At 51.8% G+C, this 15,926-nt stretch overlaps 1 protein-coding gene and 1 long non-coding RNA gene across 3 annotated transcripts in view; one reads left to right on the forward strand and one right to left on the reverse strand.

Annotated features, from left to right (window-relative positions):
• Positions 1-8,037, forward strand: part of LOC109435498 (uncharacterized) — a 25,053-nt gene extending 17,016 nt beyond the window's left edge. Inside the window, exons 4-7 of one of the 2 annotated variants that reach the window (XR_012494110.1) lie at positions 3,841-3,927; positions 4,356-4,497; positions 5,013-5,104; positions 5,734-8,037. This is a non-coding gene — a long non-coding RNA (uncharacterized LOC109435498). Of the gene's footprint in view, positions 1-3,840; positions 3,928-4,355; positions 4,498-4,948; positions 5,105-5,733 lie in introns of those variants that run through there. The other variant, XR_012494111.1, reaches the window with a different exon arrangement.
• Positions 1-13,207, reverse strand: part of FOXRED2 (FAD dependent oxidoreductase domain containing 2) — a 16,314-nt gene extending 3,107 nt beyond the window's left edge. The window contains exons 1-7 of the mRNA XM_019713443.2: positions 11,991-13,207; positions 10,090-10,341; positions 9,676-9,939; positions 8,562-8,728; positions 5,854-6,019; positions 4,278-4,519; positions 3,087-3,257 (exon numbers count right to left, since the gene is read on the reverse strand). Coding sequence (XP_019569002.1) covers positions 3,087-3,257; positions 4,278-4,519; positions 5,854-6,019; positions 8,562-8,728; positions 9,676-9,939; positions 10,090-10,341; positions 11,991-12,535 — 1,807 coding nt within the window. The 5' untranslated portion in view covers positions 12,536-13,207. The remainder of the gene's footprint in view (positions 1-3,086; positions 3,258-4,277; positions 4,520-5,853; positions 6,020-8,561; positions 8,729-9,675; positions 9,940-10,089; positions 10,342-11,990) is intronic.
• Between the last annotated feature and the right edge of the window lie 2,719 nt (positions 13,208-15,926).

Below are 15,926 nucleotides of genomic sequence, written 5' to 3' on the forward strand. Positions count from 1 at the left end.
GGAGCCAACTTTTCTGGGTATCTCACGTCTGCCCTGAGTAGTCATGGAACTCATCCTCCCACCCCCAGACGTTCCAAGAATAGGCGGCCTTGCCTTTTGGGAAGATGGGAAAACAAGGCTCTGAAATGAAGGCAAACCACAGAAATGACTCAGCCCCCTGAGACCGGGCCAGCAGAATGCTCTGCATGGAGCCGGCCCAGGGTGGGCGCTCAGCCTTCTGCGCTGGAAGCTGGCCCTGGCTGGGGCCGGGAACCCAGAGGTCAGTCCCATTTCGAGCTCAGAGTTGCCTGCAAAGATTTATTCCTTCAACAGTATCGGAGTTGCAGACGCTGTGTGTGAGCCCTCTTCTTGGCACTGTGGGGTTTATAAAGACAAAACTGGTCAATCGCATCTGTGATTTATCCTCATGCTGTGTCACAGCACAGTTGATAAGTCAAATCTGACCAATCAGGAAATCGTGTGGACACTTATTATTTACAAATAGGAAGAAACATCCAGAAGAGATAGAAGTAGTTCCTTCTGCAGAATGAGAATGGAAGTGGGGAAAAAAGCCTTTTAGCCAAGTATTACATAACTGGGATTTAAAAAATAGGAAAGATGAAACAGCTAAGGGCTCAGTTTTCTGAGGGCTTTAGAGACAGGATGGGAAGATGGAGTGAGTGTCAGAAAACTGGCTCGAGTCTTTTATCTCAAAAGAAAAAAACAAAACAGGGCATATTGCAAAGGATGTTGTGCCCTTATGTGGGTGAACAGGCTGTAAGGTGCTGCATGAATATTATTTCCTACTTTACTTCTGACGTATAGCACAGAGGGCCCCTGGCAGAACAGGCCATGACAATCCTCTCCAAGCAGGGAGGCAGCACATGTGGGGGGAGGGCGGTAGAGGGGCAGCAAGGTGGCCTTTTGGCGAGTACCACCTTCAGATGGCATACATCACCCCTCTGCAGGGGTCGGGGGCAGAGAAGCCCAGCAGAATCCGGGGCCAGAAGTAGCAGCTGCACATCAGCTAAGGGGACAGAGAGAAAGCCCACTGTCTGCCAGCTGGCCCTTTGCTGGTAGGATTCTTCCAAGTTCAAGGCAGTGACACATAGTGGCTTGTCCTGTTAAGCAGTGTTTCGGAGGCTAGAGGGCCTGTGACAGTGCTTTGGGAGGGGCCGTAACTCAGGGTGGGAATATGCTCCCTAACAGCCCTGGCCTCTTTTTTGTATTCTACCGCTATACTCCTGAGACCTCGAGAAACAGGCAGGGATTTTGTAGCTGAGGTCTCGAGAGCTGTAACATGGAATTCCATGTGCAAATGTATGGTCAAGGTTGATAGTTGGCAGAATGCTAGTATTCTGCTCTATGAATTACCTCTGAGCATCTACAAATATTTAGACTATTAATTAAAACTATTGTTTTAAGCCTCCTCCGTTAACATATATATTTTTACTTCGAAGTGGATTGAGGATGTCAGCTGGGGATGAAACAAGGACACTTCCTCTCTGACCTGTAAGCCAAGGGACTGACTGTCTCTCTAACCTGATTGAAATGAATAGTGCCTGATATACAATTGGTGTTCAACAGATGTTTGCTGAACAGAAGAATGGATATCCTGGGCATTCAAGGGTTTAAAAAAAACACAAAAATTTGACCTGTTTTAATGAGTTCTCCCTCTGGATCATTAGAATTCTCCTCCTAAGTCCGTGTCTGGGTTTGGCTGCCAGAGCTATCTTCCAGTTCACCAATTCTCTCTTCATCTCTATCTAATGTGCTACTTCATGTTGAGTTTCTGATTACAAATTGATTTTTTCATTTCCAGAAGTCTTATGTGGCTCTTTCTCAAAACTGCCCAATTGTATTTTCAATAATCTCTTTTTTCTTTACATACCTTACACAGACTCTATATCCTCTATCTGACCATTCCAATTCCTGCAGTCTTTTTGCTTTGATCCTACAGTTGCTGTTTCTGCTGACACTCCCTTATGGTGGTTTGTGTCTTTATGTGTTAAGTGGTTTTTGCTTGGGAGTTCATGTTCCTTTATCTGTGGGAATTTTTTAAAGTATGTTTCATCACAGAAGATTTGCATTTACTTCTGTGATTTCTGCCCCACAATGATAGTGTGAAGTTTGGCCCCAAAGTACCATGTGTGAGACCTAGTGGTTGGAAATTCTCAGGGATTTCGCGCCCCTCTACCCAGAGCCAAAAAGCATGCGTCTCCACCACCTCCCTCTTGGGAGTGTTTTTTGCCTCCTGTTTATTCACTGAGATCCAAGCTTATTTGAAGGTCTCTAAACAGACCTGTCATCCTGCTCCAGCCTCACCTTTCCCATCTGCAAGTGCTGCTCAGTTACTCAGGCTCTAGGCTACCGATGACCAGCAGATAACTCACGTCCAGCTTGGGTTTGTGCTTTTCTTAGTATCTGGGCTCTGGGAACTTCCCTTATTTTTCTGCTAGTTCTTTAAAAAAGACATTTGGGGCTAGCCTGGTGGCTCAAGCAGTTGGAGCGCTGTGCTCCTAATGCCGAAGGCCACTGGTTCGATTCCCACATGGGCCAGTGAGCTGCGCCTTCTACAGCTAAGATTGTTAACAACAACTCTCCCTGGAGCTGGGTTGCTGTGAGCAGCTGGAGGATGGTGTGAGCGGCCATGGGCTGTTACGTGCTGCTGCGGGCTACCATGTGCTGCTATGAGCAGCTGGCAGCCAGCGTGAGTGGCCAGCAGCCAGTGTGAGTGGCCATGAGCAGCCAACCGACGGCTGGCAACCGACTGCCTCAGCCAGGGCAGCGCAAGGCTCATAATACCAGCATGGGCCAGGGAGCTGTGTCCTACACAACTAGACTGAGAAGCAACGGCTTGAACCGGAGTGCAGGGGGAAGTGGAAAAAGGGGGAAAAAATAAATAAAAAAGACATGTGATTCATATTTTCAGGTGTGCTGTACCAGGAGGGGTTTCTGTGAACAGCTCGTCCACCATGTTGTGGGGAACAGAAGTCTTGTGTTTGGGTTTCTAGATGTACGTCCTTCAACTCTACAGGGCATGGCTCTGTCTGGTCTCTTTTCAACCTCTAGCTCGGTCCCTTTGTCCCTCTGGGAACTTAAGTTACCTGCATAGAAGCTTCGCAAATCGGTGTCCAAACAATTCTCCAGAAAGCGCCTCAGAGGTAGAATGTGGCCCACTGGGGCGGTCCAGTCTGTCAAGAAGTCTTCCACGATGTGGTGGATGGCCGTGGGCCGAGGCAGGGGCCAGTCGGCAGGGCGGAACCTCACATCCTGCTCTGTGGGACGAGGCGGGGGTGGCGTCAGAGCCCAGCGCGGGGCTTCCCATCCCCAAGCCGATGGCATAGTTCCCACATGTCCCCAGTGCCTCCCTCCCTCACTCATATTTGGCTTTCCTGATACACCTTCGTGTTGCTCGTGGTCGGCTTGTTCAACAGCCATCTCCAAATGTTTGGCAGCTTAGCATGAAGAAGCGGGACAAGACTAGACAGGCCCCTGTGGTATCAGAGGGCAGAACTAAGAGTAATCTCTTGCACTTGGGGTTTGTCTAGGACCCACATGGACTGCGGTCTGTTGTGGCTGCTTCAAAACTGGTCTTTCTGCGGAGACTCAGGCCCTGCATGCAAAGGGGCCTTCGAGCTCATCCAGTTCATATACCCCCTGATGTGGACTCCCCTCTGTGGTGTCCCTGTCAGATGGCCTCGAGCCATGACCCAGCCATCCCTGTATTGGGAGATTCAAGTCTAGGAGGCAACCCACCCCATTGTGGGACAGCTTTGACTATTAGTTGCTCCGTACATTGACTATAAACCTGCATTCCCAGCACTTCTACCTATTGATACATCCTCTGCCTTTTTTTAGATCCTCTTCCAAGTGACAGCCCGTCAAGTTCTGAAGCAGGAGTCGTGTTCCCCGGGGGTTCATCTCTTGGTACCTACTCTGTGCCAGGTACCATGCTGGCATTCTACATATGCTATCTCATTTACCCTCACACCGTTCTTCAAAGAAGGTGCTATTTTATCCCCATTTTACAGATGAGGAAACTAAGGCTCAGAGAGGTAAGAAATGGTCCAAGGTTATACAGCAAGGAAAGGACAGACTTGGGGACACTGCCCAGCTTTTTTGTATTCTACCGCTACACTCCAGTGCTAACCAGTTCTAGTTCTTTCCCGCAGAGTCCCCAGTGGTCTTCCTCTGTCAGCTGGGAGTGTTGTGTGACAGCTTGACACACAGTGAGGTCTGAGGAGTGCCCATCTCCAGAAAGCCCATGCTTGGGGGAAAGAAGCGACCCGGCTTACCGGTGGGGAGGTGCCTGTAGTAGTAGATGACAGGGTGGAGGAAGTTAGACTGCCAGGCATCTTCCGTGTGCCCCACAGACCGGTCGTAGAAGAAGACGTCCTTGTCAGGTCCAGAGAAATTTCTACCATACTCCATGTTGATGACAAAGAGCCCGTGCCTGGCCTGCCTTCCCGTGATGGTCTCCAGCTGGGCCAGCACCTGCGTGGGGAACTCCTCCAGGTACTCAAATGCTGTGGCGTTCCTGAGGGTGACACAAAGTGGGAGGGCAGGACCCTCAGTGCTGTGGCAGAGGCGAGAGGACAGTGCCCGGGGACGTGTGTACGTGTGTCTCTCTCCTTCTGAGAAGCAATAATCAACCAGCTGCAGACGCTGATGAGCCCTGCACACCTTACTTTAACACTACTTATAGCTGATCCCTGACTTACACGTGGGATGGGTTCCTGAAATATCTGCTGGGGGAAAGACAGATCCAGGCTGAGCAGGGGGAATGGAAAAGCCCTGGGACAGGGCGAATGCCTTGGTGTGTTCAAGGGACAGGAGGAAGGCCAGGGCACTGGAGTGCAGTCGACGAGGAGGGGGCAGGAGAGCCCGGGAGGGAAGTCCATTGGGGGAGGGCAAGGAGGGCTTATGTGTATCATGATGGGAACTTCTGGTTTCATCTGGACTGAAGGGAAGCCACTGGCCCCTGGAGAGTATTGAGCAGAGATGACTTCGTGTGACTTGTGTTTTACAAGGAGCACCCTCCACCGTGTTAAGAGCAGAGCACCGCTATCCCAGTGCAGCTGAGAGATGCTGGGGGTCCGGCCCAAGGCGCAGTGTGGAGCTGGTGAGAGGCGGTTAGGTTCTAGACATTTGAAGGTAGAGCTGACAGGATTTACAGCTAGTTTGAATGTGTTGAATGGGTGTGAAAGAGGAATTAAGAATGATGGGAGGTTTTTGTGCTGAGCGCTGCTGAGTTTCTTGCATGTCCCTGAACTTGGCGTGCTGCTGCACCCCTGGTTGGACCAGGCTCTTCCCTCTGAGGGTGCTTCCTCCACTTCTCTCCAGCCACCTGCCCTTTGAGGCCCTCCCTCTCCAGCCCTTCCACACTGTTTCCCGCTCAGGAAGTGTCCCCTTATCACTTGACTGACAAGGATCCCCCTTGGTCCTGGCCCCAGGGAACTCTTAAATCACTCTGGTGGCGCTCATGTTGCAGTGTACTGCTCGTCTTGGCGCCCAATGCTTTCTACGAGTTACCTTTACTCCTTCCTATAGTCCTGCAAGGTAGGTGTTATCCCCATTTTGCAGATGAGAGACAACAGGCTCCGAGAGGCTAACTTGCCCAAGGTCACACAGGTAGAAAGAGGCATAGCCAGGATTCATACCCAGACCTGTCTGTCTACAGAGCTTGTGCTGATTTCACTGGTTTCCCCCCCAGAATAAATCCACCGCTTGCCCCACCCCATCCCTCCTCAGGCTTCATCTTAGGAAGGAACCACTGGGCTAGTCCACACCTGGACTAGGAAGAGAAGAGCTGTGACGGTACATATGATGCGGCAGGCGGAGGGGAGAGTGTGGTGGGGGTGGGCTACTCACTCCTTCACCAGGACGACATCGGCCAGCACGCTGAACATCTGGTAGAGCCCAGAAGCCTCGTTCACGCGCCGGAGGATGGAGCTGGTCAGCTGTGTGATGGGGTGCTCGGTGGAGGGCCAGGCGACACGGTGGTGGCGGTGCTCCAGCAGCCGGTGAACAGCACGCACTGAAATGGCCCGAGGGAGGAACGGCATGCCGCACTTAAGAGTTTATATTTACCGTCAGGAAGGACATAAGGTCCCATCAACTTCTACGAACGCAAGACACTGTGCAGGGCACCAAGAAGAAGTCTTTAGAGCCAGGTCAGCACGTTCTGCAAAGGGCCGATGGGAAGCATTTTCGGCTTTGCAGTCTGTTGCACTGCTCAATTCTGCCTCTGGTGCGAAGGCAGCCATAGGGATAGCTACATGAAGGGGTGTGGCTGGATTTGGTCCCCAGGCCACCATTTGCCCAGCCCTGCCTTAGGCCACCAGCATAGGGAAGTCCCACAGTGATCACTCCACATGTGGTACGTCCACTCCGGAACCGGAACCAGACCTGCCTCTGAGATCTCGCCCCACCTCAGTCCCTATTTCTGTCAGAGACTCGCAAATGGAAAGCCTTTGATTGCTTCCTTTCCTTCACAGCCTGCATCCAACCTGTCACTAAGTTCTATTTTGAGATGCTTTGTGTATATGTATATGTAAGGATAGAAAAGCAACAGCTGTCTAATAAAACAACAGGGAGACGTTTTTCTATATACCTGGGGCTGCTGTATGCAGTTGTGAAATTGGGGCACTGTGCACAGGTGCCGGCTGTTCCAAAATGAATCAACACAACACCCAAGTCCAATAAAGGCCAAGGCCACAGGCAACCCATGACAGGGGACTCAGCGGGCCGACAGTCACAGGAAGACTGCAGCCTCACAAGACATCAGGCTCTCTGGAGGAAACAATGGTTAAACTGAGTTTTGCAAAAGGCTGAGGAATTACACAGCTAGAGAAGCCTGGGGACAGTGCCCTGACAGACGGAGCACATATGTGAAGAAATAATATCTTGAGAAGAATCTGGCACATGTTGAAAAGCAGGCGAGGGACCAGGCTGGAAAGCTGAGCTGGCGTCAGCCTGCGCAAAGCTCTGAATGGCATGCCCCGGAGCTGGCAATCCCCCTTTGGAGATAGGGAGCCACTCAAGATTTGTAAGCAGAGGAAAGAAGGATAAGAGTTTTTTTTAAAAAGAAATGTTTTGATGGGTACTATGCTGGCTGAATGGGAAGCCAGAAAGACCAGTGGCAGGAAGAGCAGTCAGAGGAGACGAAGAGGCCCTGAGTCAGGAAAGCAGGGCAGGGACGGAGTGCAGGGAGATACAGGAGGGGGATGGGCAGGGCTTCCAGGGGGTCTGACCTTCTGCGGTTACAGTCTGTGCCGCCAATCTCTGATCTGCTGTTGTTTTCCTCTGCCTTACTGTTTCCTACTCGTCTCTCTTGGGCCCCATTTCTCCGCTGCATGGAGCCATGGCCAGGCAGGGTGTGCTGTGTACAGCCCCACCACCCTTCTTCTGAGTCGGGTACTGAGCTAGTAGTAGTGGGTTCCCACTTGCCTGAAGCTTAGTGGTTAGCTGTGAGTGTTAGTCAGGCAAGTACTACCCACTGGCTGGGTGACTTTGGGCAAATTACTTAACTTCTCTGTGTCCCAATTTCCTTATCTGCAAAATGGAATTGAAAGAACAGGATCTGTCTCGTGGGGTTGTTGTAAGGATTAAGTATGTGAGCTGGGGAAAGAGCAGGGGGCAGAAAGAAGCAAGAGAGATGGGGCAGTGACTACTAGGAGAGGGTGACAGGCATGGGAACGATGATGAGGGTTGCTTATTGGGGAGACACGCTGAAGAGACAGTCTTCTCATTCTGTGTGCACGTGTGCATTCAATTCGCAGATATTCTGCTTTATAGACCGCTAACACTCTCTCCCTGGTTTCCTTCTCTGACAACACGCATGGGGTATAAAATACATCATCTGGAAACAACAGCAAAACATGATTATCTGTCTCAGCTAAACTGGAAGGATAGTGAAATGCAAAAACCAGCAGGAAGGCAGTGCGAGGTATCAAATACAGAAATGTCAGGGTGCAGGACCCTTATGGTGTTTTGGCAAAATTAACTGGCCCGTGTAACACCCGCCGTGCAATAAAGCACCCATCCAACAGCCTCCCCGGAATGAAGACCATTCGTACCTACACTTCTGAAAAAGAGCTAAGATCATCCAAGTGCAATTTTTATTGAAATCTGTTGGTGCCCAAAAGTCTGTGCATGTGAGGCTTCACAGCTGCATGGTTCTCAGGTGTGGCTTTATTTAGTCCTGACAACAGCCCCCTGAGGGTGGGGAGTTGCCCTCGTTCACATCTCTGACGACAGGCTTAGAGAGGTTACGAAGCCTCACCTCTGAGGCCACCCTGCTGGGCAGGAACCTAGGTTTGCGTTCAAGCTCCGTGTTCTCGCTAACAATGGTACCTCACCCGTACAGGGTGTAGGCATGTAACTTACCATCCCAGATGTACATATTGTTATACTTCACCTGGTGCTTTTCTAGACATATCCTCAGACCATGAAAACCTGTTGCCGTCTGCCCCAGGCAGGGAATTTATGACAATTGACTTCTGATGAGCAATCCCTTTAAGGCTGCTGGAAATCAGGAGTGTGTGTCCAGTCCCTGGAATGGTTCTGTCTGGACTCACCTGTGTATCGGAATCCATGGATGAAGCCCCCAGCAGACTTCCGGTAATCCACAGAGTGGCTGGCGGTACCCAGGACAAAGAGACCCCGGCTCCCTTTGGACTCGTAGCTACCTCTGACCAGTGGGTACTTCTTGCTGAACTCACCCACTGAAGACAGTTTGAGGGACCTGTGAGTAGAAAGGTTATTACTAAAAATCTGCTGTGTATGAAACACTAATTATAGGCCTGGCACTGAGTTAAGTGCGTTATATTCCTTACTGTGTTTAAACCACATCAGGACTGCAAGAGGTGGGTATAATCATCTCCATTCAACAGATGGAGTAACTGAGGCTTGGAGGAAAGATGTGGCGGGTCAGGGTCAGGGCCAGGCTGCAAGCCTGACTCGAGGCTGGGCTCTGGGTTGAGACTGGGCCCTGTGTGAGCTGATGGGACAGGAGGGTCTGGCTCAGGCTGTCTAGGTTCTCCTTGTCTGCCTGTGCCTTGGCCAGAAGGAAAGTGAGACACGGGATGGATTCTTTGATACTAAGCCTTGCCAGGGTACTAAGGCAGCAGGGTCTAAAGGTGAGGCTCCACAAAGCAGTTCTGCAAAGTAGTTATGTCATGTTAGCAGCTACCGTTTTACCGAGCAGATGCTGTATGCCAAGTACTTCCCCATATTCATCCTCACTAGAGCCCTAGGAGAAAGAAACTGCCGTCCACCCATTTGAGCGATGGAGACACTGGGGCCCAGCGTGGTTATGTAATTTTCCCAGAGCTCACAGGTTTGGTAAGAAGGGACCTCCGAGCGACCCCACCACCTGTGCTCTGAGCCACCATACCCCCGGTCAGCAGATTCACCTCGTGCTTTTGTCTGAGTGGCTTTTCCATCTCTCGGGTGGAGGGTGGAGGGTTACAACACAGACGAAGATGCGCGGCTGGTGCTCCAGGAGGGAGGGCCCAAGGGAGCCCCCCCAACAGAGAGCTCATGCCTAGGCGGGAAACCAGGCACCACCCACACCCGTGCTGAGGGAGGGGTCCTGAGAGCCCCGGTGCTGCCGGGCAGGGCGCTGCTCCCCCAGGAAGGTGGCAGAGGGGTTTGCTAGGAGATTGCAGCTCCCTTCCCGTTTGCACTCACTTGTTGAAAATGGAGAAGTCAAAGTTCCAGCCCAGGCAGCGGATGACCCGGTCGTAGGCCACACGCATGGCAAAGTTGTCACTGTCATCCTGGGGGAGGGTGATAGCGTCGGCACGCTGGTTGCCTTCTTCCCAGTAGAACTTTAGGGTGATGTGGAACTTGCCCTCATGGTCCTTCACGATCGCCAGATCTGTCAGGTCGGATTCCAGCAACCCGTCCAGGGACTTCAGCTGGTAGGTGTCCAGCAGGCCATTGTTGATGGCCCTGGGGCCCAAGGGACATGCCAGGAGAGAGAAAGGAGTCTGGCTAGGGTACAGGAGACGCGAAGGAAGGGGTGGGCAGACCAGATGGGGTCAGGAACGGCTTTAGGGTGGCCTGAGGACAGAATACAAGAGCAGCAGCTGTGTGGCATACCTGAGGTCTCCTACGTAGTGCGTGGCCCAGGAGAGCCGGACCCGGGAGCGGCTCAGCATGTGGATAAAGTTGGTGACACCTAAGATGTTCTCTGCCGTCTCAAAGGCCGAGTTCCCACGGCCCAGGATCAGCACATTCTGACCCACAAAGTCCTTGGGGTCTACGGACACGGACTCATAACCCTCCGCATATTCGGAGCCAGGGAAGTCGACCAGGTTGGGGACTGACAAACCAGTGGCGACAAGAAGGACGCTGCAGGTGGAGGACAGAGGGAAGATGTCTTAGTCTTGTAGCTGTAAGACATTAAGTGAAAATCACTCTTTGGACCTGTCACCTGACTCGCCAGCCTCACCCAGGCTGCTGCCTCCTAAAAGAAAACAGGACATTCATTCATTCTGTTCATGGACCTATCCCATTGTACCCTGCCCTTCACTGAGCTCACTCCAGTGGACAGTTTCCCTTACCCCTCGCTGGGATTATTATACCAGATACTAGAAGTACTCTGACTCAGACAGGAGAAGGTGGCACCATTGAGAAGTCGAGTAATTCACCCCATCTGGAATACAGCAGTCAGAACAAGTATCACCCTCAGTGATGAAAATGAGACTTGCTGTTCCACTTTCCCCTTTCTGACTTGCTGACAGATGGAGACATCTACTGAGCAGTAATTCCCTACCCCGTCCTGTACTAAGCGCCACATGCATCATCGTACTGCTCTCAACTCTGATTGGTGTTATTTGGTGCGTTTTACAGGTGAGGAGACAGGCCCTGCATGGCCCATGGCTTCCAAAGCTCCTAAGACAGCAGAGCCAGAATCTGGCCACAGATCAGCAGGATTCCAAAGCCCTGCTCTTTATACTGGTGGGGACTGCAGTCCTGTAGTGGGCACCGGGAGCTGGATCCTGCCAGCCTGCAGAAGAACGCTTTGATCACAGGGTGGTTTTAGAAATCGATGGCCTGTACATGGCACATATGCAGCCCCCATTGCTCCGCGTTTTCTGACTCCTCTACGCTATAGCACAACTGTCAAAAGGCAAGGGTTCAAGTTGGCCCAAACCTTATTTCCCTGGGCTGTAACAAGCAAGGAGTAAAGCCGGGTCTCTGGCAAATGACATGAGAAGATGAACTCTGATTGAGCACCTGTCGGGAGCCAGGTGTAGGCTAATGGCCAGGAAGTGAGAGGCAGGCAGGTGCAGCGGAAAGAACATGGGCTTTGGGATCAAGAAGACATGAGCTCAAATTGCAGCCATGCCACTTAAATGCTGTGTGACATAGCACCAGTTACTCAACTTCTCTGAGCCTCAGTTCTTCATCTGGAACATAAGGATCAGGGAACCTCCCCCACAGGGTCCTGATGAGGATGAAACAAGTGCAATATAGTGTTCGACTCTGAATTTGAGATGTCCACATGACAGTAAGCTTTCTCGCAACCAAAACTGAATGCTGGTAGCACTACCTGTAGAGCCTCCTAGTCTTGTTCAGTTCTAAATCCCACTGAGCTCATCTAATATTCGGCCCAGCATTTCCCAGGATGTGTTTTGGGGAACACTAGTTCCAGGAGGTGTTTTACAAAAGGATTTTGTGGGTACATAAGCTTAGACAATACTGAACACTCAATGTTGGGAGTGTCACAGTGAATATGAAGATATTAAAGACCGAAAAATCCTGGAAGAAAGAACTGGTTAGTATTTTCCAAACATAGTTGATCACAATTTTTTTTTTAGGGCACTGTGGGAAATGATAGCTGAGCTGAACCTCCTGGCACGAATTTCAGTGGGAACAGGAGGTGGCAGATTTTTCCCATTCCTCCCACATCCACCGGCCAACAAAGGGGTGTCAGTTGTTCCAGGAGAGGCCCCAGCCCAACTTCAGGAGGTGAGTTCTGGGACCCGGTTCCTTACCTGCACTGGTATGCCTGGCCCTTTTGGTCGGTCAGGATGAAGTAATGGCCATTCCAGGCCTGCCGATCCTTGCTCAGCGTGACGTGGGCAATGGTGGTGTTGTACAGCACGTGGAGCCCCAGCCTGGCTGCGAAGTCCCCTAGGTAGCGTACCATGTCGCTGGCATCGGGGAAGTAGGCGGGGGAATAGTGTCTGAAGAGCAGCCGGGGGTCGTGACTGAGCAAAGAGTTCCAGTCGTGGCGGAGGTTGAACTCGGAGTTGGCCCTGCCGGTGTACCGCTTGTTGATGCTTATGAGCTTGCGGTGCCGGGGGTAGCGTGTGAAGAAGCTGCCTGGCCCCGGGGCGCGTTCGAATACTGTGTAGTCCCTCCCTGCCCTCTGCAGGAAGTAGGCCATTTGCAGGCCTGCGGGCCCGGCACCCAGGACGCAGTAGTCCCGGTGTGGGGGTGTCGAGGCCTGAACGGGGTGCAGGGTGAGAGCCAGGTACAGGGCAACAGTTAGGAGCAGCCCCGGGGAGCCCCACAGCCGAGCCACGGAGAGGCCCATCCTGCGGCAGACCAGATGAGTGTGGCCTCGGACCACGAATGGCCTGAGGCCAGGGGGAATGAGGCAGAGGCTTGCCAGAGCGCTGACTGAGACTTGGGGTGGAGCCAGGACCAGTATCCAAACACCTCTGAGCTCATTTGCTACGACTCCTCCGTTGGTTCAAGATAGGATCTGGAGGTCCCTCGGGGAACCCCCAACCCCCATCTCCTTCAGGGCTTCGGTTCCCAGGGGCACCAGCCCTCCTCTTATTGCCATGGTAGTAAGAGGGTGGGTGTTACCCCATTTTCTCCCTAATTTGAAAGAAGCCCAACAACCCTTCTGGACCCTCCCCAGGCTAGACCTCGAGGGGCAGGTCTCTTTGGCCCCGCCCAGTCCCAGCCCTCGAACCTGAAGGAGGTGTGGCCTGAACGGACTCCGCCCCCAGCCAGGTGCCTAAGTCTCTTCCGTCACGCGACAGAGATGCCGAACACACCTGCTGCCACGCGGGCGCGAGGCCGCGCTCCCGCTGGCGCGCACAGCGCGTGCGTGGTGCCCACGCCCGCTGCTTCGGCCTCCCCGGCCCACCCCTCCACCCAGAGCTCGCACCTCGCAGCGGCTCCAAAGGCAGCACGCAGAGAATCAGGACCGGCAGGGCCCAGCTGGCTCGCGCCCGGCAGGCCGCCCCGCCCTTCCCGCCCGGCCAATGGCAGAGGGCGGGGTCACGTGCGCACCGCGCAGCACGCCGGGGCGGTCCGGCGGCCTCGGTCTCTAGGCCGCATAGGAGAGTCCTTCACGTGCTGAGCCCCGCCGGCCGGCCAGCGTGCGGTGCTCGGAGTGGCGGGGCTAGAGACCTGATCCAGCACCGGCTGGGGGCTTTCGTTTTCAAGCTGTGCTTTTCCAGTTGTGAGACACGGGAGATGATTTTTTGGGAGATAATCCCAGCTTTTATACTAGACCGTTACTGTAGCCAAAGACTAGTCGGATGCCCAGGTTTTGGCGACTGAAAACCAGGTTGGTGAAGCTAGGACAGAAAAATCAATTAACAAGTATTTGCTACTATGGGCAAAAAAGGGGTTCTATAGAAAGTAATCTCACAGTGCTCTGATCATATTAGGTTGGTGCAAAAGTAATGGCGGGTTTTGCAATTTTTTAGCCTTTTAAACCACCATTACTTTTGCACCAACCTAGTAAATTACTAACTGGGCAGGTCCTGGTCAGTAGTCATGCCCCAGGCACATAACTTTAGTAAAAGGTTTATCTTTGCCTTAAAGCAAGCGCTGTCCAGTGTTTCTATGCTCAACACACCTTTATATGCCTGTGTTCAGACCCCCTTAAGCGGAACCACTGAGAGCACATAGCCTTAATTATCCTGTAACCGGATCCTGCCTCGCTTTCTCCCACCCTCTTGTAATTTTCCTTACATTCCCTCCTTAATTCCAAATGCATAAAAGAAACTGCAAACCGTTCTTCTGAGAAGCATGTTTCTCAATCTGCTTAGATCTTGCTTCAAGGCATATCCTCGGTTTGGCTCAAAATTTTATAAAAATTATTTGGAGGTTTGGAAGTTCTCACCTGGACACTAATTCAGTCTACTGTTTACTAAGAAACATGCATGACTGCCTTGATCTTCCACCAACGGGTGGGGGAGGCCCCGATTCTGTTTCCAGCATTCTGTAGTTATCGGCCAAATGGAGGTTTAGGGGTGATTCAAGATCACACAGTTAAGACATGGAGCCTGGAATCACCCCGCTCCCACCCTTTATTTCAAATTATGAACTCCTTCCAAAACTCTTTTTTTTTTTTTTAAAAGACAACCTAATTTTTTTTTAATTGGGGGAGGGGAATAGGACTTTATTGGGGAACAGTGTGTACTTCCAGGACTTTTTTTTCCAAGTCAAGTTGTTGTCCTTTCAGTCTTAGTTGTGGAGGGCATAGCTCAGCTCCAGGTCCAGTTGCCGTTTCTAGTTGCAGGGGGCACAGCCCACCATCCCTTGCGGGAGTCGAAACGGCAACCTTGTGGTTGAGAGGCTGTCCTCCAACCAACTGAGCCATCCGAGAGGCAGCTCAGCTCAAGGTGCCATGTTCAATCTTGGTTGCAGGGGGCGGAGTCCACCATCCCTTGCGGGACTTGAGGAGTTTAACCGGCAACCTTGTGGTTGAGAACCCACTGGCCCATATGGGAATCGAACCGGCAGCCTTCGGAGTTAGGAGCATGGAGCTCTAACCGGTTGCCTGAGCCACCGGGCTGGCCCCCAAAACGGTTTTTTATTCATGAATCATGTTTTATGAGCTTGGAAATGTTGTAAACAAAGTGGCCTAGGACAGGCCAGTGTAAAGGTACTTAAACATAAACCCGCTAATGCACAGTAACCGTGTGGCTGAAGCAGAGGGAACATGGCGAGTGGCAGGAGGATGAGTCTGACCCGCCATTCACGCGTACTGGGTGATTGTAGCTGGTTTTCCAGAGGTGGAATGTGATCGTCGACTTGGAAACAATCAAGTAGGTATTACGTCATCAAAAGTATTTAGGAAAAAGGATTACGATTCAGTGTATGCAAATATGGCGAGCTTCTGAACCAGACAAAGATGGAGGGGCAAATGGCAGAAGGGAAGAAGCTCTGGGGAGGGGCAGTTACCACCATAGTCTTCCTGTAGCGTTCTCGTTACCAGGGCAGGAACTCCTAGCATCAACCCCAGCTCCTCCCACAGGCCCGTCGATTATGTCGTTAAAATGTCCTAATTTTTCTCAAGATTTACATGGGCAGAACACAGTGCATTTGAGGGAAGGTCAGGAACCTTCAAGGGGCATTAAGTAGTCCAGTGAGATGGGACTGAGAGTTCTCATGGGAAGGTAGCCATGCCTCGTATGGAAAGAACTCTGTAGTCTTCCAGCTTTGCATGGCTGGAGCTTTCCACTAAAAATAGTAGCTGTGACCTCCCTGCCAAAAGACCCACTAAGGAACGCCACTTACCAGTAATTTTCACAGCCTGTATGAGCGTCAGAGAAAAGCTCCACTAGAGCAGAAACGGTCTTTTTCACTCTGGTGACCTCAGTGCTTTCTCCAGGATCGCGGGCATGCAGGAGGCCCTCAGTGAGCATTTGTTGAACATTGAACGCAGACAGGCCAGGGAAAATTCTAACCAAAAGTAAAGTAGCGAGGTCTATTTAGTGGCTGTGAAGATTTGAGAATGGGGGCTGGTCAACTATTTAAGTCCTTAAAGTAGTTGCTCGTCTTTTGGTGGGTAGCAGGAAATCAGGACTGTTAGCTGTGGCAGGGCCTTGAGCCGAGCCTGAGCCCGGAAGTTAGGAAGCAGGATGCTACTGAAGGGTTTTGAGTCAGGATTGTTTTCAGCAGTCAGCGTGGTGGTCCCAAGCAGGGCAGGTGAAAGAAGGGCACAGATCAAAGAAATA

The sequence above is a fragment of the Rhinolophus sinicus genome, linkage group LG02 (genome assembly GCF_036562045.2).
Source record: "Rhinolophus sinicus isolate RSC01 linkage group LG02, ASM3656204v1, whole genome shotgun sequence".
Taxonomy (NCBI): Eukaryota; Metazoa; Chordata; class Mammalia; order Chiroptera; family Rhinolophidae; genus Rhinolophus; species Rhinolophus sinicus.